This window comes from Mycteria americana, chromosome 5 (assembly GCF_035582795.1).
Source record: "Mycteria americana isolate JAX WOST 10 ecotype Jacksonville Zoo and Gardens chromosome 5, USCA_MyAme_1.0, whole genome shotgun sequence".
NCBI lineage: Eukaryota > Metazoa > Chordata > Aves > Ciconiiformes > Ciconiidae > Mycteria > Mycteria americana.
The window spans coordinates 36,924,172-36,949,308 of record NC_134369.1 but is presented as its reverse complement, the minus strand read 5'-3'; the positions used below and the strand labels follow the sequence as shown (position 1 = coordinate 36,949,308).

At 38.5% G+C, this 25,137-nt stretch overlaps 1 protein-coding gene across 9 annotated transcripts in view; it reads left to right on the top strand.

Annotated features, from left to right (window-relative positions):
* Nucleotides 1–24,934, top strand: part of GPHN (gephyrin) — a 306,539-nt gene extending 281,605 nt beyond the window's left edge. For 7 of the 9 annotated variants that reach the window (XM_075502985.1, XM_075502988.1, XM_075502986.1 and 4 more), the window contains 6 exons: nucleotides 13,699–13,786; nucleotides 15,865–15,938; nucleotides 19,220–19,284; nucleotides 20,578–20,681; nucleotides 21,883–21,979; nucleotides 23,957–24,934. In XM_075502985.1, coding sequence (XP_075359100.1) covers nucleotides 13,699–13,786; nucleotides 15,865–15,938; nucleotides 19,220–19,284; nucleotides 20,578–20,681; nucleotides 21,883–21,979; nucleotides 23,957–24,090 — 562 coding nt within the window. In that variant the 3' untranslated portion in view covers nucleotides 24,091–24,934. Of the gene's footprint in view, nucleotides 1–4,017; nucleotides 4,101–13,698; nucleotides 13,787–14,351; nucleotides 14,527–15,864; nucleotides 15,939–19,219; nucleotides 19,285–20,577; nucleotides 20,682–21,882; nucleotides 21,980–23,956 lie in introns of those variants that run through there. The other 2 variants (XR_012775918.1, XM_075502990.1) reach the window with 2 other exon arrangements.
* The last annotated feature ends 203 nt before the right edge of the window (nucleotides 24,935–25,137 follow it).

Here is a 25,137-nt window from a genome sequence, read left to right as displayed (position 1 = left end):
GTGGCAGCATTACTGTATGATATCCCTAAAATAAAGGCTTTGAAAGAGTCCCTTCATATTTTGGAAGGGATAGTAAGATCTCATTCAAGGATTTAGTCTGCTTGAATTTTATGTTTGCCATCCAAAAAGAGGTTTAGATCTTTTGTACTTGTGTGGGTTGCATGTAATTACCAGTATTATAGTTCAGATGGAACATCTGGAGTGGAGGGAGAAGAGCAGGGAAACTGCTCTAACTCTAAAATTTCTCACGCAATATCAACTTGGCATATATCATCAAATGAGTTAGAATATGAGTTATAGGCAGAATTCAGCCACAGAATCCTAGGCTCTCCCTGCACCAGTTTAATGTCCAACTTGGGTACGATCAAATATACTGTGAACAGAATTAGTAGTAGTAGTAGTATCATTTAACAAGTGACTGCAAGAAAAGGCTTGTTAGAGAAGAGGCCTTAAATCAAATGTCACAATATTAGTTTTTGCTAAAGTGACTTCAGTTCTAGATCTGCTCAAAGAATGATGGTGTTATAAAGTGTGACCATAGCCTAATGAATCCAGGGACACTGGGTAACGGTTTGAAGGTGATTCAGATATGGAGGTCTTCTCTTTCATTGTGCCCTGTCAAGAAGAATATTCTCCTTTACAAGCAGAAATGTTTAATATCTGTCACAACTCTTGATAATCATTAGGGCAAACTTCAGATAAGTTGTCATATGTGACAAGTCATCTTATCTAATGCACATACTCAGAAAACACAAAGAAACATCTGAGCCAAAATAGAGGTGGAAAAAAGAACTTGTGAAATGGGGCAGTGCAAGTCCCAGGGGATCTTCTGTACCAGTAGGAAACTACAGAGTGTGACAGGTAATAAAATCTCATGCTGTAGAGGTGACAGGTGCAAAGCTAGTGCACAACAGTGTGTCATTCTCATAATTGTCTTCAACACAAGCATGGACTTCTTCCTGAATTAGCATTTATAGAATCACAGCCCAGTAGTAGAACATGACACTAAACAGCAAATAATAAAGAGGACAGAATACTATGAAAATCCTCCTATATTTGAAAACAGAAGGAATCTGTAACTGTATCTGTTGGAGGGAAATAAAAACTACTGTAGTCTATTTTTGAGGCATATGTTAACATTTTAAAAAATACTTGGAGACATAAGTTCTGTTTACAGGAGAACTTCAGCCTCTAGGAGCCAAAATATCATCCACTTAAATGACTTTCAACCTCCTTAATATCTAGATCATATATAGGAATTTGGGTTCCCAAGTCACGGAGAAATTTTTGAGGATTAAAATTTTACTATTAATACCCAAGAAGAAAATAATTAAATTTAATAAAGGCAGTAGATACAGAAAGATCAAAGAAAGAAGTGGTGAATGTTGAAGATGGGTCACTGTGTCAGTGATATGAATCAGGTAGAAAACTGGTTATTAGTGTATTATTAATACAGCCAAGTATGAATTGATATATATAGGACTAAAGAATGTAAGTAAAATTTACAGGATGGAGGATTATATCCTGAGAAGTAAAGATTTAGGAGAAGATTTGAGAATCATAGCGAGTAATCTGTTAAATACAAGTTCTAGCATAGGTATAAAGAGCTAAGTCTCTTGTAGAATTAGGAGGTTATTTTTGACCTTACCTTGGTATTCCCAGGACAAGAAGACAACAGTATATTGTATAGAATTCAGAGGAGAACAGTTAAATTTTTTAAGCAGTTGAAAGATAGACCGTATACTCCAACAGTATCAGAACTCAGGCTGTTTAGGTCAACAAAGACATTCTTACAAGATGACTTGATTACATTCCAATAATAATGAGCCACATGGAGAATAAACTTTGAATAAAGTTTCTTTTTCAGCAGCAATGGCTAGATATTCAAGTTAGACTAATCCAGACTGTAAATAAAGCGTAATTTTAACAGTGAAAGTAATTGTCACTAGGAAACTCTATCAAATGCTTTGAGAGATAGTCATTTCAATGCAAGATCGGATATTTATTTAAATGTGATCTACAGTTCAAACAGAAGCAAGTTCAGGGAGGTTCCCTGACTATACTAAATACCAAATCAGACAAAATGATCAAAATTATTTCTCCTGGTCACAAATAATCTCTTAACTCTTACTTCAGAGAATTAAATTAATTTTCATGTTATACTAATAGACAATATGTAGTAGAAGCACAAACTCAGAAGACCAGTACCAGCAGGAATAACACAGCAACAGTGATCTATAAAGACAGAATGCCAGTCAGAGCTTTGGCTGTTTTAATATGTGATGCTCAAATGAATTTGAAACTTTCTGGAAATTTTGACAAGATGCTTCTGATTTCCTTACCTCTGTGTAATTCATTGTGTCGTTTAGAAACATCTGTAGTTTCAGTCTGCCTTCTTGGAGAAGAACATTGTCAGAGTGAGAGTACTCTTAGAGTTTAGCACCTTGCTGGAAAAAGTTCTTGATTTTTGAGACTGCTGTCCATAATGTTGATGAGTAAACCAGAACCTGGGATCACTTCTGAAATCTGAAAGTCTTTTGTACGTCACTTCCTGACACAGTGACCCTATTTAGAGAAAAAAAGACTGACTTTGTTCTCTGGCAATGAATAGAAGAAGAAATGAGGGACTGAAGCCATTTTAGGAAATGGCTATCTTGGGAAAACTGTCAGAAGGAATGGACATCTAAACGTATAACCTGAATAGTTTTAATATTTTTCCATTACTTCCAAACAACATTAGTACGCATCTGATCTGACAGACCCTTTCTGTGATGACCTATGAGGAGAAACCAGGCATGGATTTACAAGGTGATGAAGAGGATTTAGATTTTATGTTAGCAGTGTCCATGTGCATGCCTAACAGTACAACAATAGTGCTGGCCCAGTCTTCTCCTCACATTCCTCAGTCAGACAGGATCTGTGTGTGCCCAGAAGTGATCTTTGAAATGATAGACTGCAGCTGCTATGTGCAGGATCAGCTGAGCTGGGGCTGGGGACTGGGGAGGGAGGTTGACTTTGTTGTTGTTAACAGTCCAGCCAGCTGAAAAGAAGAAAGGGCTCAAGAGTTGCGCAATGACAATTCATGACCTGATCCATCTCAATCTTGAACATCTTACTTTAGGGGTTTTTTTAAAAGAGACATTTATAAATCTTCATGTCAAATGAAGATTTTTTACATTTTACATTTAATTGTCCTACATTTAAGAGTATAAAAAAACGTAGATTTCGGCTTATTTCATATTTCTGTTACAAAGGACACTATCTAAAAATTATTTCTTCCCAGTGAAACTGACTTGGAAGAAGTATATGTAAAAGGAAATGCTGTCTTCATAAAATAGGAATTCATAGCAAAACATTAATTGTTTTAAGTAAGGCCCTGATAGCAGTAACTTTCTCAGTTTTTTTCTAATCCTGCCTCTTGGAGCAGGGTAGCTGGGTATGAAGCTTCTCATGAATGAAGTGGCATCTTTATTGACTATGGAGATATAAAATTAGGATAAATACAGCCCTTTCCCCCTTGTAGTCAAGAAGGTGACATTTAATATGCCTTGAGACCCATTTCCTGAATAAGAAGCTAGAAAGTATGAGTAAAAATGTTTCAGTGGGGCCCATCTCCAAATATTTTCCCATTATCTGTGGTCCTCCTTCCAATATGCCAAGGTGTTTAACACTTCATTTTGCTTTGTCTGGAAGTCAAGAGGAAAGAAGTTTCTCCATAGACTGCAAGGAAAGATGAACTACACATTGTTGGCATGCCCAGTTGAGCCTAAATCTTTCCATAACTTCACTCTTCAACCTTGTGAGAACCTGTCCAAACTGTAACAGAAAGGTGTTCCCGTGCACTCCCTTTCTCTCCCGTTGGCTGGCCTTGCAGAGGGGAAGCATTTCCCATGACGATTTTGAATATTCAGAGCCACCAACGGGGACACAGCTGGGCACAGAGCATCCCTTTCACCCCAGGAGCCTCTCTCCTTCCCTGGCTCTTTATTATACCCCTTCTGCTTCCTTTACCCTCAGGAAGCCAGATGTTTTTAAAGAAGAAGGGACACAGAGCTTCCAGAACACTGCGGAGACAGGCGTACCAGATTGGTGAGCACTGTTTTTAAAACACTTGGGACGTTGAGGCACATGCATGCTCACAGGCAGGCTCGACTAGGTGTCTGTCAGTGCAGAGCTTGGAGCACGGATTCTACCAATGGTTGCCATACAGAAGCAAATGGTGTTTTATTCTGTCCATTAAATAACACTGCCTTGTCACTTAAGTTCTTATGCACTAGTGCACTGTAGACGTACATGGCTCCACAACGTTGATAAAATTGAAATTCTGTTAATACCAAGAATGTTTACATTACTCATCGGTAGCAGCAAACATCTTTATCCATCAAGCCTTTTCCCTTTTAAAAATAGAGCAAATTAGGAAGAAACTTGCTTGAAGGTAGTAGTGGAGTACAACTCTAGGGAAGTCACTGTTATGACTCTTCAGTCATACCTGCATACTTGTTTTTCCATTACCATGCTGATCATCTCTAAAGCAGGCTAACTGGAATGTTCATGAAATCTCTAAACCTTCCACTATGCTTTCTTTCCAAAATACATGTACAATTATATACTAGGTCTTATTTAGGGGGATGGCTTAATAATATAGATTAATTTGCAGAACTTACCTCCTGTCACAGACAGGCCAAAGGGGCAGGAGTGATAACAGAGGGAGAGTAAACCACCTGTCATTTTCTCCATTAAGAAACAGAAAAATTAGTTTCTATAGTTTGGTTTTTGTAGGAATTAAAAATAGGCAGAAAAGGAATGAAAAACCTATTGAGGGCTAGTACCTGAAAACTTCAGTCATGTGAGGATCCTCACTGAGGTTGGTGGGTCTATTTGTATTACAAAAGGTTGGAGGATTGAGTTACAGCTTATCGTTCGCTTTGCATACTGCAAAAACAAGTTTCTGTACACATTACTGAATCAATCTGTCATATCCTCAGCCTTCAAAAGACTTGTTCTTGTTTAGCAATTGGTTGTTCATGCTGAAGCCAGGTTGTCATAAATCTAGGTTTTCCTCATTAAATTGGCTCAAGAGATCAACCCACTAGAATCTAACCCTATACTCTACACATCCCAAAAAACTTAACTGCAATTAGCTTACAAGGACCTGCAGTCTTTAAAACATTTTAAATTAATATGAAGAACATGGTATAGACTATCTGCTTTATCAGAAATTGCTGAGAAGCTGGAATCTACCAGCAGGTAATCAACTTGGAATACCTCATATAAGTCAGTTCACATATCATTGCTAACAGCCTAAATCTAGAGGACACATTAAATGAGCCTTTGGGCTCTTCTAAGCGTGCTGGGGCAAGCATCAACAAAAAACAGCCCCTAGAATAAAGCCTTGCTACCCAAAGCATGAGTAATAAGAAAATGCTTCTGCTCCCAGAGCAGGAGAAACTGCAATGGGCATTTTCTTACACTGAAAACATCTTTGTGCTCGAAGGAATATAGTCCAGTATTGCAGAGACAAATGAAGTTCTAGTTCCTTCCACTAACAGCTGTCAAGAAATTGATTTGCTGGTCTCAAACAGGATACGTTTCTCTTTCTGTTCCTTCTCTTCACTTATTTCTAATAAACTGTAGTTTACTCTTCTTGGAGAATTTGTATTATCTTTTAGTAAAAAAAAATTGATGTCGTATTTCATTTCACATTTGCTAAAAAATAACTACTTGTTTTAAGACATAGCTGATGACAGAGAATTTTAAAAGGCCTTTTTATATTGTCTCTGACCACTGGCTTCCAAGTCATTTTTCTTCTGGAGACAGACATTTTTCCAAGTGACTAAGTTATTATTCTGTAAAAGGTGGAGCTTTACAGAGAAAACCTTCATTTTGAGGCATTGCCTTTAGGGGCTGCATTTCTACTTGTCATAGAGACATCCATACTGTAGTTCAATACCAGTTACACCAGTTTACGGGGGGGATGAATTTACTTAAAATTCACTAAAAATTTATTTAAAATTTACTCTTACTTAAAATTGAAGCTAAAGCAAAATGAAGGGGTAGGAAATTCTGTGATAACAATACCGTGTCACCATGTGTCAGATTGTGTAATACTATTTGCTTTATATAAGCAACTGGCACTAATTACATCAATCATGATATTTTACTTTCAGTTACGTCAGTATAAGCCAATTCTCATATTTCATGAGTGCTTTGAAAGAAATAACTGCAGAACCATGTTTACCCTTCAGACTCACCAGTGCAGTCATCTTTACTGATGAGCAATGTCTTTGGCATTGATTATTGTATTGTGTGGTGTAATCTTCAGTCATATTATTCCAACCCAGCTACAACTGTTGAATATTTTCCACTCCAAAAGTGAAAACCTTTCAGTGAATCCATATAGATTCACTTCCTTCATAAGAAGGAATATAAAATGGGAGCTATTATCTTTACCAGTGGAATCCCATCCAACTTCTTGGAAAAACTAATGGATTTCTGGTAAGTCTTGGGATAAAGTTCATTGTCCTCAGCCAGTAAAATAGCCAGGGATAATTTATTAATTAATGGAAAAAAGCTGTTCTCAGGCTTCTTACATTCAGTGGACACACACTACCCTGGATTTAGAGTGCTCACGGGTTAGTACAATGGCACAGCACCTGAAGACAACTGTTATCAAAGCTTTGGTCCTGTTCTTTCAGCATTGATGAAAAAATCACTACAATTCACAAGCAAATGCTTGCAGATGAATGTACACAAGCAGCAGACAAGGATGCGATACAGGACCCAACCATCCACAATGGAATGCCTTCATGTAGGAATGTGCTCCGTAGTACATAAGCACCTGGCTTCTACAACATGGGACCTTTTCCTGGTGCACTCCCGTGGCTGTCTCTTTTTCTGACCTCTCTGCTCTTTTGTCATTCTGGCATATATATGAGTGGGAGGCTTCTGAAACAGTTCGTGAAAACAGTGGAGTAAAACATGTTATCCAGATACAGAGAAAAAGTTGAAGGCATTAGGCAGATCTCATGGTAACTTCAGCAAAGGAGTTGAAGACCTCTAATCAAAGTCTTTTTGAGTTCATAAATGTAACATGAAAAAGAATACTCTGCAAAATAGTGTTCTTATTTGCAGCAGCATCAATTAAAGGAGCAGCAAAAAGTAACAAAGGCAGATTCTTTTATGCTGCTATCAGACAAAACTTACATCATCATGTTGAACAAGCCAAAAGCTACTGTAATTATTCCAGCTTTCCTTACAAGCTGGCTTAGGGAAAACATATTGCATCTGTTCAAAGTGATCCAGGGAAATACCACAGAAGGTAGAAGGAAGAAACATTATGAGAACATGATGAAATACACTGGAGAATTTTGAAACAAATACAGTTTCAGAAGAGTGCCCATATGTTCCTACATACATCATCAAAATCGGATCTTCTGCTTTAGAATACCATACTAGTCAAAACACAGAATTCCTATTGCATTCAGATATTCATCCACTGAATTACATTCCTTGAAATACACTGAAATACATTCATGGAATTGCATTCAATATTACATTCTACAGAAGCTGGGGTTTAGTTGGCTAAACCTAATATGGCATCTATTCACTATTCTGCAGCCTGCAAATTACTGATATGCAAAATATTCCTCTTGGCCATGAGGTGAGAAGTGGGTGACAGACTTTGTCTTTATGCCTAGCTGCATTCATCTATTCATTTTGAAATCTGTCACCTCAACTGAATGAGCACAAGAAGAAAAATGAGAGTTAATCATAAAGGATCAAATCCATATCCCATCTTTCCTCAAACAGAAATGTCATTGAGCTTGATGAGATCTATGTCTGAGTACATTACGTACAGTCTCTTGTTTTTTTGATGAAAGTTCTACTTTGGTAAATTCTTTGTTGTTTTGGAGGTGTTTCTTCTTTTTTTTTCTGCTGTAGAACTAGAAGCTTGATTGGGGTCTTTGCATACAAGGGGAATTTCTAGCAGGTCCTTGTACCTTAGTTAAATCTTTTCTTCTTCTGGGAGATCTGTTTGGCAGAAAAGAGACCTCATAAGATGCAAAACTAGCACAAACCACTGTACTCAGTTTGTGTGGGCATGGCCAGAATGCGCGAAACTCAGGGTACCTACAGACGGCACATAGCCTTTTGAAGTTTACAGTCAACTGCTGTAGTTTAGAGGAGCAGCTGGTCTACTTTGGTCTGTAGTGTGATTGGTGTAGGATCACTGCTAGCACTTCAGTTTTCACTATGTGTCCGGGAATCTGTAGCTCCTCTGAACCTGTGAGGAATCACGTCTGAAGGGGTAATTATTTCAGCATGTAACTGAAATACTTGAGATGCTTTCAAATAAAGTAAAACAGTAGGCAAGAAAGGTTACCCAGCTCTGCTTTTGTACTCACAATAGACACTTCTGCATGCGTCTGGTGCATTATGGTGCATGCATATCTTTCTGTATCTGTGTCCAGTATATCTGTAAAGCACGCAGGTTTAAGGTGCTAACTGTGATGGTTTGCATGCACAAATTTTGCAAGTACAGGTTTCCAGAAGACCTGGGTTTATAAAAGCCTAGGCTGATGCACAGAAGAGTACAACAATCACAAGTGTTTCTATTAGTCACCCAACAGTAATAGCTGTATATGGCAATGAACAACAAGGACTGGAAATGACTGTCAGGTAATGAGGTTAATTTGAATGAATGAGACTACTGTGGCAAAGAACTTGGCGGAAATTGTCCTGGAAATGAGTAATGAACTATGGATTTTGTACCATGACAATGGCTTGATAAGTCAGTCCTATCTAGTTTGATTTTACAGGGATCACTCATTTTACTGCAGAGTGGTAGGCAATGCAGATCACCATTTGTTGTTATTTGTTTTCTAAATTAAATTATAAAACTGAGCAGTTTAATTGCATGTATCAAACTGCTGGTGTTAAGGGTTGTATCACAGAAAAGGCTGACAGATTTATAATTAATGTGAAGTGAAGCACAACAATAGGATCAACAGAAGTGAATTAACAGACGTTGATTTCTATTTGAAAGAGAAAATTACACTGTAATTTAGGGTACTTCAAAATGGCACTTAAAACATAGAGAATTCTTTGGTCTTGACTGTACTGTAGCTATTTCTTTGTGAGAGATAAGGGAAAAAATCTTCTACATGGCTGATGTCTATTTTAATGAGGCTTGCATCATTTTCTTGTTCAAGCTCTTAAGCTTCTGTGTATCTGTCTTTTCAGTTCAAAGACAGCTCAGTAATCAAGTGCTGCATAACAGTTTTCCACAAACTAGCTTCGATAACCAGAATTTTTCATGAATCCAGAAGGTGTTCCTATTCTGGTATACTGCCATCCTGTGAGCCCTCTCTTCAAATTAATGAAATCAAGTGGCATGTCAGCTGCGATGTCATGCATCTGCTTACTGGATTCTACCCATGCTGCTGCCGCTATACAACAGATACCCTCCAACTAATTTCCAGATTGTACTGCTCATTCTGTTCCATAAAATTGAATAAAGAGGGTCAGGAAATTGAGGTAGTAAAGTAGATACTCTTGTTTATCAGACTGGCAAAATTAGCAGAGAATATAAAGATATACTTAAAAGTACATGCACTCTTTATGCAAAGCATTATGTCTACAGCCTCAAAAATGTATGTACAATACACACAATACTTGTGCAGACACAATCTGCTGCAGATGGGGATTTCTACCGTTGAGAGAAAGTTTGGATTTGTGCTTACTTACCCATGTGAATAGTTTTGTAAATTGTGTGTAATGCTTAAAGAACAAATTTTCTAGTTGTATTTACAGGAGATGCTAGGATGTGGTCTGAAACATAGAGCATAATTTTTTTAATCAATTGCAGCACGTTAGAAAAGCCCCTTCTTGTGCACAATGTCACTCTGACTTTGAAAATCACCAAATGAAACAGAATAGTTTTGCCATCTGGAAATGAGACTTCCCATCAAAATCTACTTTACACCGATTAAGGTATTCACCATTATATTTGAGCACCTGAAAAAAAATCCAAGAATAGCACTTTCACAAGACATTCTAAAGGATTTATCATAGTAAATTAGACCGTTAGTCTAGCTAATCCAGTATCCTGCACCTAGCAATGGCCAGGGCTTCAGAATATAGCTTCTGATTTGTACCTGCTCAGGCAGTGAGTGTTATTTCTCACCTTCATGGTGATTTGTCACAGGCCTTTTAGAACAATCTTGTCCTGTTATGCTCAGATGCCAAAGTTATTTTGTCTATTCTTCCAGAAGTTAATAGTCTTCAATTATTTATTCCCTTTCTATATCAATCCAAAGGAGAAACTGCTTATTGTTATACAACAAATGAAACAAGAAATAGTATCTTGTTATCTGATTTATATCAAATATGTGTCAATATGCAATTTGAATGATAACTCTCTGCATTAAATCCACTAAAGGCAAGGAGAATGTTTGCTACAGTGTTGATTGAAGATTACAGCAGGTGACTCCTGTAAGGAGTGTTTTGTGTTAATTGCAGAGTCATGGAACTACCAGCCTCAAGTAGGATAGAAAGTTAGACACACCTGAGTGACAAAAAGAAATGTGCCAAATATGGCAAAAAGAGAGAGGCCTTCTGCAAAGGCAAGGGAGGGAATTCTGTAAATGTCTCCTTTCTTCAGAATAAAAATGAAACTAGCATAATCATTCAGTTTATTACAATAAAATTTCTATCACCTTTCATTTTTGAAGAATTCGATGCATTTTGCAACTATGTAAAGATTATATGCAGTGCTATTGGTTGGATAAAGTTTTAGTGGTAGAATTTTTAAGTGTCTTGCATTATACAGATGGTCAAGAAAGGGATATACTATACATGACATTCTACTGGAAATGTTAAAAAAATGCACCAAGTCCAGTAATCTTCAACTTTTTACATGACATGTAATAAAAAACTGTATGATGAGCTACTCCAGTGGTATGCTACCCTCATAAACAAAGGTGTGAATTGAGTCCTCACCTGGTTTGAGTTTGGGCTTATTTGGGGTTTGGGGTTTTTTTTTTCTTTGTTAAGTAATTTTATATATATATACATACACATAAATATATTCGGTATGTAAGTAGGAGCACTTCTACTCTATTTAACTTTAACAACAGTTAAACATAGACTTGTTTGCTTTTTACTGTTCCTTCCATTATTCTCAAACCACAACCAAAAGCAAGCATATTTCATAATCCAGAATTAGGATGTCCCCAGACAGGTGGTCTTGCTACCTATGAATAACTTTTAAATAATTAAGCAAGATAAAATGAAACAGCCTGGAGCAAGCTCCAGATAAAGTCCTCGGCTGCATCACAACCTAATGAGAAAAATATACTGAAAGCAGTCTTAGCCTAGTAATAGTGGCATGAGTGTCTGACTCTCATCCAGCTTCAGGAAGGCCTATATCGACCTGTGTAATGAATACATATTCCTCGCTGCATTCCAATCTGCACCCTCATTGCCAAGGATTAAGGAATACTTAGATCTTGAGAGACTTTTCCTATTACAAACTCTATAATAATCTTAAGCAATATCTTACTATATACAGATTACTACTTAGACAATGGATATGAAACAATTGGTTCTGAAGAAGACATTGACAGTAGCCAACAACAGACTTGCTTCTTTCCTTTTGCCTTCAACAACTAGTGAAGACTTGTGCTGGTTTTTGGATAAAATGATCCTGAGATTTCAGAAGGGGCAGCTGAGAAAATGTCTCTGTTTCCTAAAGAACAAAGGAGATGGTTTTGTTTGAGTCCGTATGTTTTATATTTTCTCCAAAAGAAAACAGAGTTCAGCCATTCATTATAGGCCATTTAGAGTATCCAAGATACCCAGTACCCTCAACAAAAGTCATGGAGGCATGCGACAGTATCTGCAGCCACCGTTTCCTTTAAAAAAAAGGTAGTGTATAATTCTGTCTGATTGATTACAGCCTACACTATGGCACCAGCAATCTGTCCTTCTTTCTGCTGTAGTTTGTTGCCTACCTTTTACAAAGCAATATGACCATAAAGAGTGGATGTAACCCAAGACAAATGAAAAGTTTTGCAGGATAACCACACTGTGATGCCAAAGAAGATGCTGCATCAGTCACTGGGCATGGCGGAGAAAGGGTCTTAAGTCTTTCTGCCTGTAAGGCATAACCAGGGTAGAGGACACTTGAGGGCTCTCTGGTGAGGAGATGAGGAGCGTGCAGGCTTGCATGCCTTTGAGATATCTACTCAGTGAGGGAGCGCAGTCTTTCTTGCATCACATAAATTGTAGTGTACACAGCACCACATCGTGCTAAGTGCTGCTTATATTTGACTAGACCACGGGCAAAGACAGGATGCTCAGAGGAAAAGATTTTTCTTTCTGAGACCTTTTGAAACACACAGTTTCTGTTAGTCTCTGAAAGGTCAACCAGGACTTCCATAGTATTTCTAATTTTCCTGTTTCCAGTTTGAAGCCCAAAATAACTGCAGCGATTCTTTCTTTTCGTGAAATATAGCCAAAGTTCCCAAAGGATAGGCCACATGTCATTTGCAGCCTGCAAAGCCTTGATAACCCATAATGGCATTTTGTAGTAATTGTAGTGTGGCGTTTAACCGAAGTGCTGTATTCCAGGTGAAGTCCTTTATACAGTCACTAGCATTATTGCCCATTCGTTCAATTGCACTCTAAGAAGGAACAGCCTCCCATGAAAAACTTTCAGCATCATAAAAATAAAAACATACTGTTGAAGGAACATTATATACAGTCGTAGCAATCGGTCAGCTTCTGGTCAGTTCGCAAATGTTAAATGCAAAGTATGCATTTAATATATTGGAAATTCTTTTGGATTCCTTTGGTCTTGTGTAAGTTGTATTACTGAGTTTCTCCACTGCATGCCTTGAAGCTCTGTGTTAGCATCAGTACCGCTGTTAAGATAGCTAATGCCCACTTCAAAGTTTCCAGTTTAGATTTAAATAAATAAATAAATAAATAAATAAATAAAATAAAAGAGTTAAGACACCAAAACTGAAATATACTCCGCTTCTATCCTTCACCTTCACAGTTATACTCCGTATGGAGGAACATCACAGCTCACCTTACACTTTCTCGTGAAGGTAAATAGGCACTTGAACAGGATGGATTGTGTTTTTTCAAGATGAAGTGGATGTACAACTGGCTTTGCTGCAGAGCCCTCTAATGGAGAAGACAAAGAAAGGATTTACTCCCACTTTTCACTGATGGAAGTTTGAAGTGGAGCCTTATCCCCATTTTTGCACACATCAAATAAGCTAGACAGGTAGTACTGCAGCCAGCTTGGTGGCCAGTAATTTTCATGTGTCAGGCCCCTGTCAGTTCACCCAAATCATAATTTGTATTGCTACCTACTGTGCAAATTACATACTTTTAGACACTTGCATTAGTGTTCTTCAGTCCCAACCTAAAGTATCCCGCTGTTCCTGTTGCAAAGCCCGTAGACAGAAAGGTGCCAAACAGTGTGGTGTTCACTTAATGAGATTCAGTTCTTGACTTGAATAAAGCAATGTGGAGTCTTAAGAAGGAAAAGATATTATCCTAGAGCTATATCTCTTTCTTAAGATACATGTGTGTATATACATCTGTATGTGTGCACACAGACACTTACACTACAACTCGTAATAGTTCCATGCCACTAATCTGCTTGCCTGTTCTTTTCTGTAGCCCAGATGATTTACTGAATGCACTGAATGAGGGTATCAGCCGTGCTGATGTGATCATTACATCAGGAGGTGTATCTATGGGGGAAAAGGTATGCTAAATTTAAGTATGACTTGCTACAATATATGTAAGAATTTCAAACCAGAGTCTGTCGTCAGAGCTTCTACCTTCGTATTAATGTTTATTAAAAAGGGATCTTACTTTTTTTGGAACACTTAAATGTGAATTAATTAAGAAAATAGTCTTCAATGCTATCCTTATTCTCTTTGTTCTTATTACTCTACTATAGTAGACATAGTACAACAGGGAAGATTTTAATTCTTGATGTGATTTGCAGATGTGTTTTTATTTAAGGAATGATTTATGTAGTTATGATGAGGAAAGTGCTTGGTTTATAGCACATGAAGGCAACAGACTTCTTTTTATTCTTAGAGCAGGTAAAATGTAGATAGAATAAAGCTACTTTGAAAGTACTTCGAAAAGCAACCTGAGTATATAAATAGCTCTTTCTTACTCAGCAGATCTGTTTCCTGAACATGCCAAAGCTATATCTGTTACAAAAATAGTTTTAACACATTTTGCGCCTGATAGTCCTACAGAGGCAATACATACGAGACACAGTGAGCTGATATATTTGCCTTTTGAATCATTAACAGAATTGTTGATTGAGTTCCTGTTGGTAATCCCTGTGCCAAAACCATCAAAGAAAATAGGGATACACAGATGCTGGTGGGGCGTAGATGAACCTGCAGGACATTTATTAATCATGACTTATGCGAAGGAAAACTCAGATTACTTTTTGATCCCAGGCTGAATCTGTGAGTTTGGCAGGTAAAAGAAACATCTCTCCTTTTATAACTAACAGATACTAAAGACAGTCATTAGGAGATGGCAAACATGAGTGCTGTTTTTGTCACCTTTCTGAGTAGAAATCATATTGCTGGATACATCATGAAAATGGATAACTAGTTAAACCAGTGCCAATTACATTCAATCCCATTATTGTCCTCAGTATTCCTAGAAAAATAATCAAGGACCAGTGCTGGTCTTTAAATCGGGAATGTGGCAACACAGTGCAGACACAGGAGCACTAGGAAGTGACTGGACTGCTGAATGGTCTTACAGGCATTTATGCCTTCTGGCTAATTTCTCCCCAGTCTGAATTTGAGGCAACAGCATAAAGTCAGTAGGCTCTGTAGGCCACTGATGGTTAGCCCGCTGATACTGAGCTTTCAGCAGTTTCAATGAAGGAACTGTGAACATCCAAAAAGTAAATAGAAAGTAAAAACGGGGTTAATGCAATCAATAATTGAGAATTCATGCCTGGCTGAAAAAAGTTGCTGCTTTCCAAGTATTTGAACACACACACGCACACAAAAAAAAAGAGAGAAAGATGGGAAAACTGCAAAGGAGCTTCAGATTTACGGCTTCCAAAATCTCTCTTCACAGATTGCTATTATGTCCTGTGTCTTCAGTCTCACTAAACACAGCAGACAGGATACTACGTCTTTGAGCACAGCAATTTTCAGTAAAGACTAAACAAGTAATTCAATTTGTTTTAATAACTGGATCGATTGTGTTTATGCAAAATCATTTAACTTAACTAACGCACAAGCCACCCACAGTTTTTCCTTTCTAAGGACTGTTAAACCCGACCACTGTGAATTAGACCATGTCCCCAAGAAATTACGATAATTACAGTATCCTGGAAAACTATGATTTCTACAGTGCAGTATTGATTTCAAAAGTACTAGGAGATCTCTGCCTCTACTGCTAGATAGCTTCCATGGCAAAAGTTAAATAACTTGATGATTTTAAGTCTTAACTTTGAACCATAAAGGCTTTTTTCCATCTTTGACATAGAGAATGTTTCAGTAGTAGGTATTTGTGGGGTCCTCTAAGATTCCGATGCTGCAGCTGACTTTTAAGTAAATATATTACTATGTCCTCATGGAGTCAGGTTTGGCACCTAAAATGAGTCTGTTCTTCACCTCTTCTTTTTGAAAATACTTTCTTTCAAATACTGGAAATTCCCCACTGGACTGTAGCACTTTCGAGATACAAAAAGTCTTTCATCTTCACTTGATATTAATTAATTGCTTTGAATGCTTAGATGATGTAAGCCACTTTGATGTTACTTAATCGATTTTCTTTTTTTAATTTAAACAGGACTATCTTAAACAGGTGCTGGATATTGATCTTCATGCACAGATTCACTTTGGCAGAGTTTTTATGAAACCAGGGTAAGAAATCTTTCTCCTTAGGCAGCACAGATGGAGGCTATATTGGGCCAAATATCCTATATAAGTGCTTCAGTAGATTTCAGTTTTCCAAATATACTATAAACCACATGGTAGATATATATGGGAAAAGAAGCAAAATCAGTCCTATTCAGATCAGTCATCATCTTCATGAGTGAAATTAACTGGAACAGAGAGATTACTTTTTATCAGTAAGAGATATTTTGCTGGTAACTGTTGCAAATCAGGTTTGGGGTTTAACCAGCATGGTATATAAACATGGCCACAGTCTTCACTGTGATCACAGAGCTCAGATATTGACATTGTTATGAAAGAACTGGGGAACATAAGGACATTTAACTGCTGGTTTGCTTAACGAGCATCTCATTTCACTTCAAAATTTGCATAAGTCATTCCTACAAAGAAACAATTTCTTGAGAAAGGTGGAATGACAGCTAATTTACAAAGTTTTATCTACTTGGCATATTGAGCATAGTAATTTTAAAGTAAACACAATCTTTATGTGTTTAGTTTGCCTCAGAAAGCTGTTTCGGCATTGCTTTCCTTTGCTGTAGCACTGCTAATTAATGAGTCTGGAATTGTGCTTTGTAGAGAAAATGAAAACTACATGTATTGAAAATAGAGAGTTCCCTTTCACAGTCCAGTAGCGGAATGATGTCTCCAGCTCTGCCCCACTAACCATGGAGCGCGGTTTGTTTGCAAGCTAGGTTGGCACGGTCCAGTAGCACAAGGCCAAGTGCAGCTTGGAGGACTGATTCCCTCTAGCCCATAACTGTTGCCAGGGAGCAGAACAGAAAGTGGGCGTTTGCTGTGAAAACAGACAAATACTTTTACTGTCTCTGCATACAATCCAGTAAAGAACTGCATGTGGGTTTGGTGCTTGTGCTGCTACTACCACCACCTCCCTTCCGTAAAAGGAACAAGTGAGCTGAAAGCATGTTTCTTCCCGTGCTGGATGTAGCCCAGGCGTGGAAATTGCTCACTGCTTCTGTCCTACTGCTACAACCAATGTGGGGAAGTCCCACAAGTGGGATCGGCACTCCAGCCTCTGCTGCTCACAAGAATGGATAACCTGATTTAGAGAATTCAGAATATTAAATTCTGTTTCTGGCTTATCTGAAAGCAAACATAATTCTTAATTCTGGTGATCCCTCTGTAGACTTGTAGCAATAAACTTTTAATAACTAGCCAGAAAACCTTTAAGAAATCTTATTTTCCCCAAACATCCATTTTCATTTTATGCCTGTCATTTCATTTAACCCCAGTCAGCAACTAAGCACCACACTGCTGCTCGCTCACTCTCCCCCTCACTGTGGGATGGGGGAGAGAATTGGGGGAAAAAAAAGTAAAACCCATGGGTTGAGATAAAGACAGTTTAATAGGACAGCAGAGGAAGATAAAATCATCATCATCATCATCATCATCATCATCATCATAGAATGTACAAAACAAGTGATGCAGAATGCAATCGCTCACCACCCACTGACCAATGCCCAGCCAGTCCCCAAGCAGCGATTGCTGCCCCCTGGCCAACTCCCCCCAGCTTCTATACTGAGCATGATGCCATATGGTATGGAATAGCCCTTTGGCCAGTTGGGGTCAGCTGTCCCGGCTGTGCCCCCTCCCTGCTTCTTGTGCACCTGGCAGAGCATGGGAAGCTGAAAAGTCCTTGACCAGTGTAAGCACTACTTAGCAACATCTAAAACATCAGTGTGTTCTCAACATTATTCTCATCCTAAATCCAAAACGTAGCACTATGCCAGCTACTAGGAAGAAAATTAGCTCTATCCCAGCTGAAACCAGCACAATGCCGTAAGAAAAGTATTTGCTGCTACCAAAACATTTGGTCATCTAATCTTACTGAGAATGTAAGCGCTCCCATTTTCATTGGCTGTAGTGCAACAGTAAATACTGTGTCTTAGTTTTTACTACTTCTGTCTTACAAGGCCTTAGATATGAATTGTGATTACTGTATTGGGAAAAATTCCCTTGAGTAATTTCCAAGAGCAAAGCCAGAATTTGCTTTGTATGCCTGTATTTTGATGTGCTACATGACTGCAGAGTGATGCCTGGGATTTACCATTCCTCCACTTGATCTGAAAGTTGCTGAGCAAATGTAAGGTTGTATCTTGTCTAGCAGCACTGCCAGAAGAAAGTACTGGAAGACTTTACCAATGATGCTGTTGAATTCTCATATGGGAATTCAGAGTTTCCAGTAAATATGAATTAGCAATTAGATTTTTTTGTACCTCAGTTTGTGCACTGGTTATAAGATTTGGAGGTCTGGCACATAGTTCCCATTACGTTTGAGGCATTTTAAAACAGAAACTTCAAACATCAACTTCCCCTCATAAAAGAGGATATTGATTAGTCCTAGCAGATACAAAACTAGGTAGTAATGATCAACCTGTGGCAAATCTCCAAAGTTGCTGCTGGTCAGCAACTATCATCTGCTGCCCAGGTGATAGTTGTTAGCTCAAGATGAAGCAAAGGAACTCAGCCTAATTATTGCTCCTATAAAGTATCATTTCTAATGTTTAAAAGGATGATATTAACATAGGTATATAGAAAACTTTTTTTAACGGATGAGTCCCTTTTCTTTGCCAGCCACATTCTTGAGCCATCACATTACACATTATACAATATACTATTTGTATAACTAATAGCCCTGATGACAAGTCACTAAAGATCACTCAGGAGCAGCTCTGAAAGGCAGAGCGAGCTCTTTACTGATAGACCAAGGTCTTACCTGATTGCAGCTCTGCCTGTGTATCTCAATTTGTTCATCTGCAGACTAGCTAGCATTTGCTGCTCTGAAATACTGCTCCGTTGTCACTACTGCTGTAGACAATGGAGTAAGGGAAATTAGAGTCACTAATGTTACAAAAAATTTGGAGAGCCTTTTATGAGAAACAAATACAGCTCTGTAACTGCATCATTTCAGTATTACTTCTTTGCTAATTGGCTTCTAGCATGAAGACAGGATTTAGATTTTTGATTACTAGTTCATCTGCTCTTAGATGTTTCCTCACCAGAAGCAAAATCATCTACTTAAAACTTATAGCTGAATACCAAGAAAAACTGATTGTTCTGTCATCACAAAGAGATTATTATACCCCCAGTATGGTATAACCAGCAGGTGCTCATGAACTGCTGGGAGAGAGAGAGATCCTGTTTTTAATTTTCCAAATGTTTTAAATAATAACATAATAATGTTCAGTCAAAGTCTAGTGCAGATACTAAATATCTTTCCTTTTCCATAGCCTGCCAACCACTTTTGCAACTCTGGATATTGATGGCGTAAGAAAAATAATCTTTGCGCTCCCAGGTAAGATGTTTTGTGGATTACTTTTGTTGCTGTGCATAGATGACAGGCATGAAAAAGAATAGTGACGTTTCACAGCACCTATGTCTGGTGTTGGCATCCCTAAGAAAGGTACCTGTAAGGTTTTCCCAGAAATTTCCAGAAGAGATGGACTTATAGGGGCATACTAAGGAGTTCTTTCTTGTTCCTGACCTCAGAATTTGCTGGTGTACAGGCCTTATGATTTCTTCCATCCAACAATTTCCTTGGGTTTTTTAAGTGGTACTGTACAGGGGTGGTTTTTTCCTACAGCTTCCTCCACCTTCACAGTAAATGTTCTGTGCATGTAAGTCAGTGCATCCACTCTGAAGCATTGAAAACGGAGAGAAAACCAAGGGAGTGCCAAGGAACATGTCACAGAATATTTTTTTTTATCATGATCGCACTGTGGAACCAAAAGAGGGCAGCCCCGCCGCACCTCCTGCACACTGCGTCGCCTTGGGAGATCACCGTGTTCGGAATAAACGTTTCCTTAGGGCTCTGGCTACAAATCTCTCTCCTCCTAAATCAGGAGGAATTTATTTTATTCTTATTGCTCTGACTTTACATGGATTTCTGACTACACAAGGAATCCTGTTCTTGATAAGCTGGTGGTTTTCAGATGTATCTCTAGTGCTTTTTCTCTCTCTTGTTTTAGTTGCTGCAGTACATTTTCTTCCAGGGGAGAGATCAATGGAGCATCTGTCTGATCACAGTATTTATTTTAGACCTGTCATCTAGGGAAGTCCAGATGTGTAAGACAAGTGGTGTTTGACAGATGTTGGTCATACACCTCTCTTGTGAGTCAACAGAAAATGTATAAATCAGTGGGATTCTCCTCAGAATTTGTACTAAAGCATTTTGCCACTCTGTTAGGGAATTGAAAGTTATTTTTCCGTAGGTCTTGGAAACCTTCATCATGAATCAAGAGCACTATCAGCTAGGACCTATACCTGTGCACAATAAACCCTGCCCTAGCCCCAGACAAATCTAGGCATAAGACAAAGGGCAACGGAGGAACAGAGGCAAATGGTGGGGCCTGAGGAACATGGAGCAGTTCTGGTCAGGATTTCAGCACACCGTCAGCCAGAGTGTAGCTTTCAGCAGGTGTACTTGCCACATGCCACTCCAGTCTTGAACGAAACGTTTCCTCTACATAGCATGAAAAGCTTTTTAGAGTCCTCTAGAGTGCAATTGCTCTAAAAACATGAGATCACTTTCAGCATTTCACAGAGTAAATCAAGAGGGAGTCACCAGCAACTGTTCTTTGTCCTACAGGCAACCCTGTGTCAGCTGTTGTCACCTGCAATCTCTTTGTTGTTCCTGCACTGAGGAAAATGCAGGGTATCCTGGATCCTCGGCCCACCATCATCAAAGCCAGGGTAAGAAGCTTGTCCCCTATTTAAAAATTCTCTCAAAATGTTGAAGCACAGCTCTTTGGGCTCTGAAAGGCTGTCTTGTTTGGGGAATCTGAGCCCTAGACGGATTCTGGCAAGTTGAAGGAAGTTCACACAAAACAGAGGTACATTCTCAATCTCTGTTAATGGTAATATTCAGTCCCGTAGTTTCTAAGAGTTAGATGGCCATCTAATGGAGCAAGATACACAGATGCAGAGGCTGCCATTTGCCAGTCAGGCAGGAAGGATGTTTTCCTGTTTAAAAAAAACATTTGTTTTAACCCATGGTAAAAAATGGAGAGTAATCTGGGAATACCTAAAGAGTTGGATAGTTCTGTATCAGCAATAGAAAATATAAACGAAAGCCTTTCTGTTCTTGAGTTATTTATATAAGTAACTCACGTGACCCCCACCCTAAGCAATATAAATCCCTTAAACTCTTCATTTCACTCTTATAAGAAATCATGGATATTGTAACTCTGTTTAATATAGATTCAAGGCATGTTATTATAATGTATTATTCTCCTATTTTTGATTCAAATAAAGTACCAAGGAACACATTGCCTTTTATAGTTGTCCTAGTGTTCTTGGCTATGCACTTTTCTCTTACTGCTTATCCCCTGTCTCTCTTTTGCACTTCCTCAGGCATCCAGATTTTTCTTTATCTCACAGCTAAAATATTCTAAAACAGAGAGCAATTTGTAGCGACCCTCACTTTTGCATGAATTTTCCAATGTGGTCTAAATTCCATTGTGAGCCATCCCCTGTATGTCTTTTCATTTCAAAGATTGGCCATTTCCCTTTTGTTAGAGCTAGCAGGATTTTGAATGCGAATAAAATTTTCATCTTTATGCAGCGTAATCCAGAGACCAGAAACGATAAATCTTTTTTCCAGAGAAATACTAAATATTTAAACTCCTAGTAAAGGAACAGCTTTGGAATATGCCACTTAATGCATGTAGACTCCATCATACACTTTGATATTATAATATCACAGTTGTATTTCTCTTAAGTACTGCAGTCTCTACCTTCTACAGCTTTTGATCTTGCACTTGGACACCATCTGACCTCAAAGTGCAAGTTTTGACTATTTTTAGGGAAAAACAATTGAGCAGATGATTCTGTTATCTTAGACAGTGCAATCTCAACGCATGACATTTTCATCCTTTCTTTGCTTCTTCTACAGTTATCGTGTGATGTAAAATTGGACCCCCGCCCAGAATATCACCGGTGCATACTGACTTGGCATCACCAAGAGCCACTACCTTGGGCACAGAGTACAGGTTAGTGCCCAGTCACACAGACTGACAGACACACTCACACAGGTCCTTGCCTTCCTACATATATGTCTAAAAACAGCCAAACGTGCACATGTTTTTTCATATAACCTTCCTTACGCAGCCTGATTTGCTGGCATACTTGTACACATACGTACATGTACGGTAGTATAAAATTCAGTCATGGTATGACTTACCAACTTAACCATTAAAACTTCCTTTATATGAATAACCTGCCTTTATACACACAGACGCACACACACACTACACCCGTATGCTTGCATATGTGCACACATTCCTTTTTACAAACATCCACCCATGCTTACATGCACTCACAGGCACATTTGCTTACTTTTGCTCTTGTGCATGTACTAAACAAACACAAATTGGGGCATAGGTAGGAACAATTGGGGCATAGGTAGGAACAATACAAATAAAGGAAGTGTGATTCTAGCTGAACTGGAAAAGTAGAAGAGATAGCAGAGGCTGTATATGTTCTCTTAAAGCAGATTAAGACTTTTATTAGTCATGGTTGCCACCTCGGGATATTTCTGGATACCTAGCTGCAGTTGAGGTAAATACTATATTTGAATACTTTTTTAGCTGTATACTGCTAGAAGACTGACTCTGCCAGTTTCTCAAGAGATTCAGGTCCTTAAACAACTAATTGTCTTTTTGCTACATCCAAATGGTTTAATACAAAGCACTATATGCAAGTCTCCACAGGACATTAGCTCAAATGCATCTTACTGTTTACTCAGAGAAAGTTCTTACCATTGATTCCCAAGATCGCACAGCCTCTGACATATTTCCAGCTATAAGTCAAAGTATTGCTTACATCTGTAACACTCTATTTAGTTTAACTCTGTTTTGTTGTGCACCACTTCTTTCCTTTTGCAAGCAGACTGTCTGGAATGGTTTCTCTGTCAATCTGGAAGTTTGAAAACCAAGAAACTAAAGGGCATGGCTTTTTAATGCATTTTCATTTTTTGTCAGTACTACCAATATGATACTGTTTATCTTCAGGATATGTTGCAAAGCTCAGTGTCCCAAAGAAACCCATTCTTTTGAGGTGGTATATGTTACAGATTTACACAGCCGGCCACCGTAACAGGGTCTGACCCTAGGATCCGCTGAAAAATGTAAAGTCTGAGTGAAGGCTTCCAATTCCTCTTTTATTAGTTCTCAGGTTACAGCTCAAGCTGGGTGCCTCTGAAGAGGGACCCCTACCCCAGATCGCACCCTCCAATTATACCCGTACCACCCAGCACCTGATCCCCAAGTCCAATCACTTAATTCTGGTCGGTGGTCTCTTGATTTCTTATTGGTTTTCTTTGTCACTGGGCTGGCCTTCTTCTGAAGTTACCTCATTCTCTTGGAATGGTTTCCTTGGTCCTTATCTTCGTTCTGTTCGTGTCCGCTGGATTCAGCCAGTTCTGTGTTAGCAGCATTAGTTTTATCAAAAAGTTTACTCTCCGTCAGCTCTTGCGGCCTAAGGCTTCAACAACTTTAGCTACTACTGCTAAGCTACTAATGCTAAACGAGACTATACAGAGAGAAAAATACAGTTAATCAAACTTACTCTGTAACAGTATATTAAAAACATTCTAGACTGTGCTGGTTTAGTCTTTGTACAATCAGAATTAGGTACACAAATTGAAAAATAAAGTAATTTTGACAGGATTAGAAATTCCAACAGAAAAGCAGTTTACTGTGATGAGATATGAGGTACAGGTAATGTGGAAGGCTGGATGGGAAAGTAAAGGGAATGAGAGTTTTGAGAGCCAGAGCGATGAGAGGCTGACTCATTCTCTACAGAGTTCTATGTTTCCATCCACCTTGGAACAGCGAGATCCCAGCTCTGTGAATAAGTTAGCAACATGAACATCTTCGTAAGAACAGCTCTTGCTTCCCACGTGGTGTGTTGCAGCATTTGAAACTAATTGAAAACTTAACTGAAATTTTTCTCTCGCTCTCCTGTAGGGAATCAGATGAGCAGTCGTCTGATGAGTATGCGCAGTGCCAATGGACTGTTGATGCTACCTCCAAAGACAGAGCAGTATGTGGAGCTTCACAAGGGGGAGGTGGTGGATGTCATGGTCATTGGAAGGCTATGATGTCACCAGCAAGAGCGGAGCTTTGATGCATGTCCACATATCATTGACTGTATCCTGTAATATGCAACGGCACAGCTAGTTTTTCTGATTTGGATAAAAGTTGATCAGTATAGTCAACATCTTGAATTATATTTCAAATGGAATTTAAATAAATACCTTTTAAAAAAAACTTTAAAACAAATCTTAACAAAGAAATTTATTCTGATTATATCAAAGCAACTTTTTCCTTTCCTTGCAATTGCTTTGTGTGTTCAATGCTAGTTCTAATAGCGGTAGCTTTTAGTAGACAGCAGTAGGTGCCTGCAGAACTTGTGTTTTTTCTCATCTTTACGATACAACTACTTATGCTCTTAAAACAAGGCTGTCTGCTTATTTATACTAGCGTAGGCAACACTTGGATTTCCCTTATTAGTATGCTTCATAACCGCTTCACAGAGAGCTTCTGCTTGTTCTTTATCTTGTATCTCGTGTTGATGTGCACAGTGCCAAAAGCAGAGTGGCTGCGCTGGGAACCCAATGAAGCCCCGAGGTTTTCTCACCTCGCTGCGCATTCAGGGATCTCTCTTGTCCCGGCAGCCACCCAGCTCAGTACTCTTGGGCAGTAACTGGATACCTTTTATTTCAACAAACAAAAAAATTGCTTCCTTAAGTGCTGACAGCCTTTTTAACCAATACATTTAAAAATGTACAGAACTAAAAATTAAAAAAAATCAAAGACTGATCTTGTACAGATATTAGTGTTACCAGCATTCGTGTGGAAATTAAATGAGCAAAGAAATAAAACTAATGTTAAACAACTCTGTACCATAACATTTTCTGTAATGATATTGAAACTTAAATGAATAAAAAAAATCCTCAATCATTATTTAAAATTTCACCTGTTTAGCCTTGTTGTTTGAACCAAAAAACTAGCAGTTTAAAAGAGGATTTGGGGTGGGGGAAGAGGACAGGAAGGAAGGGAAAATAGTATATGAAATCTAGGGCCTTCCCTCATGTACGGTATCACGAGTGAACTGAAAATACAGCGTGAGCTCTCTCTCACTCATC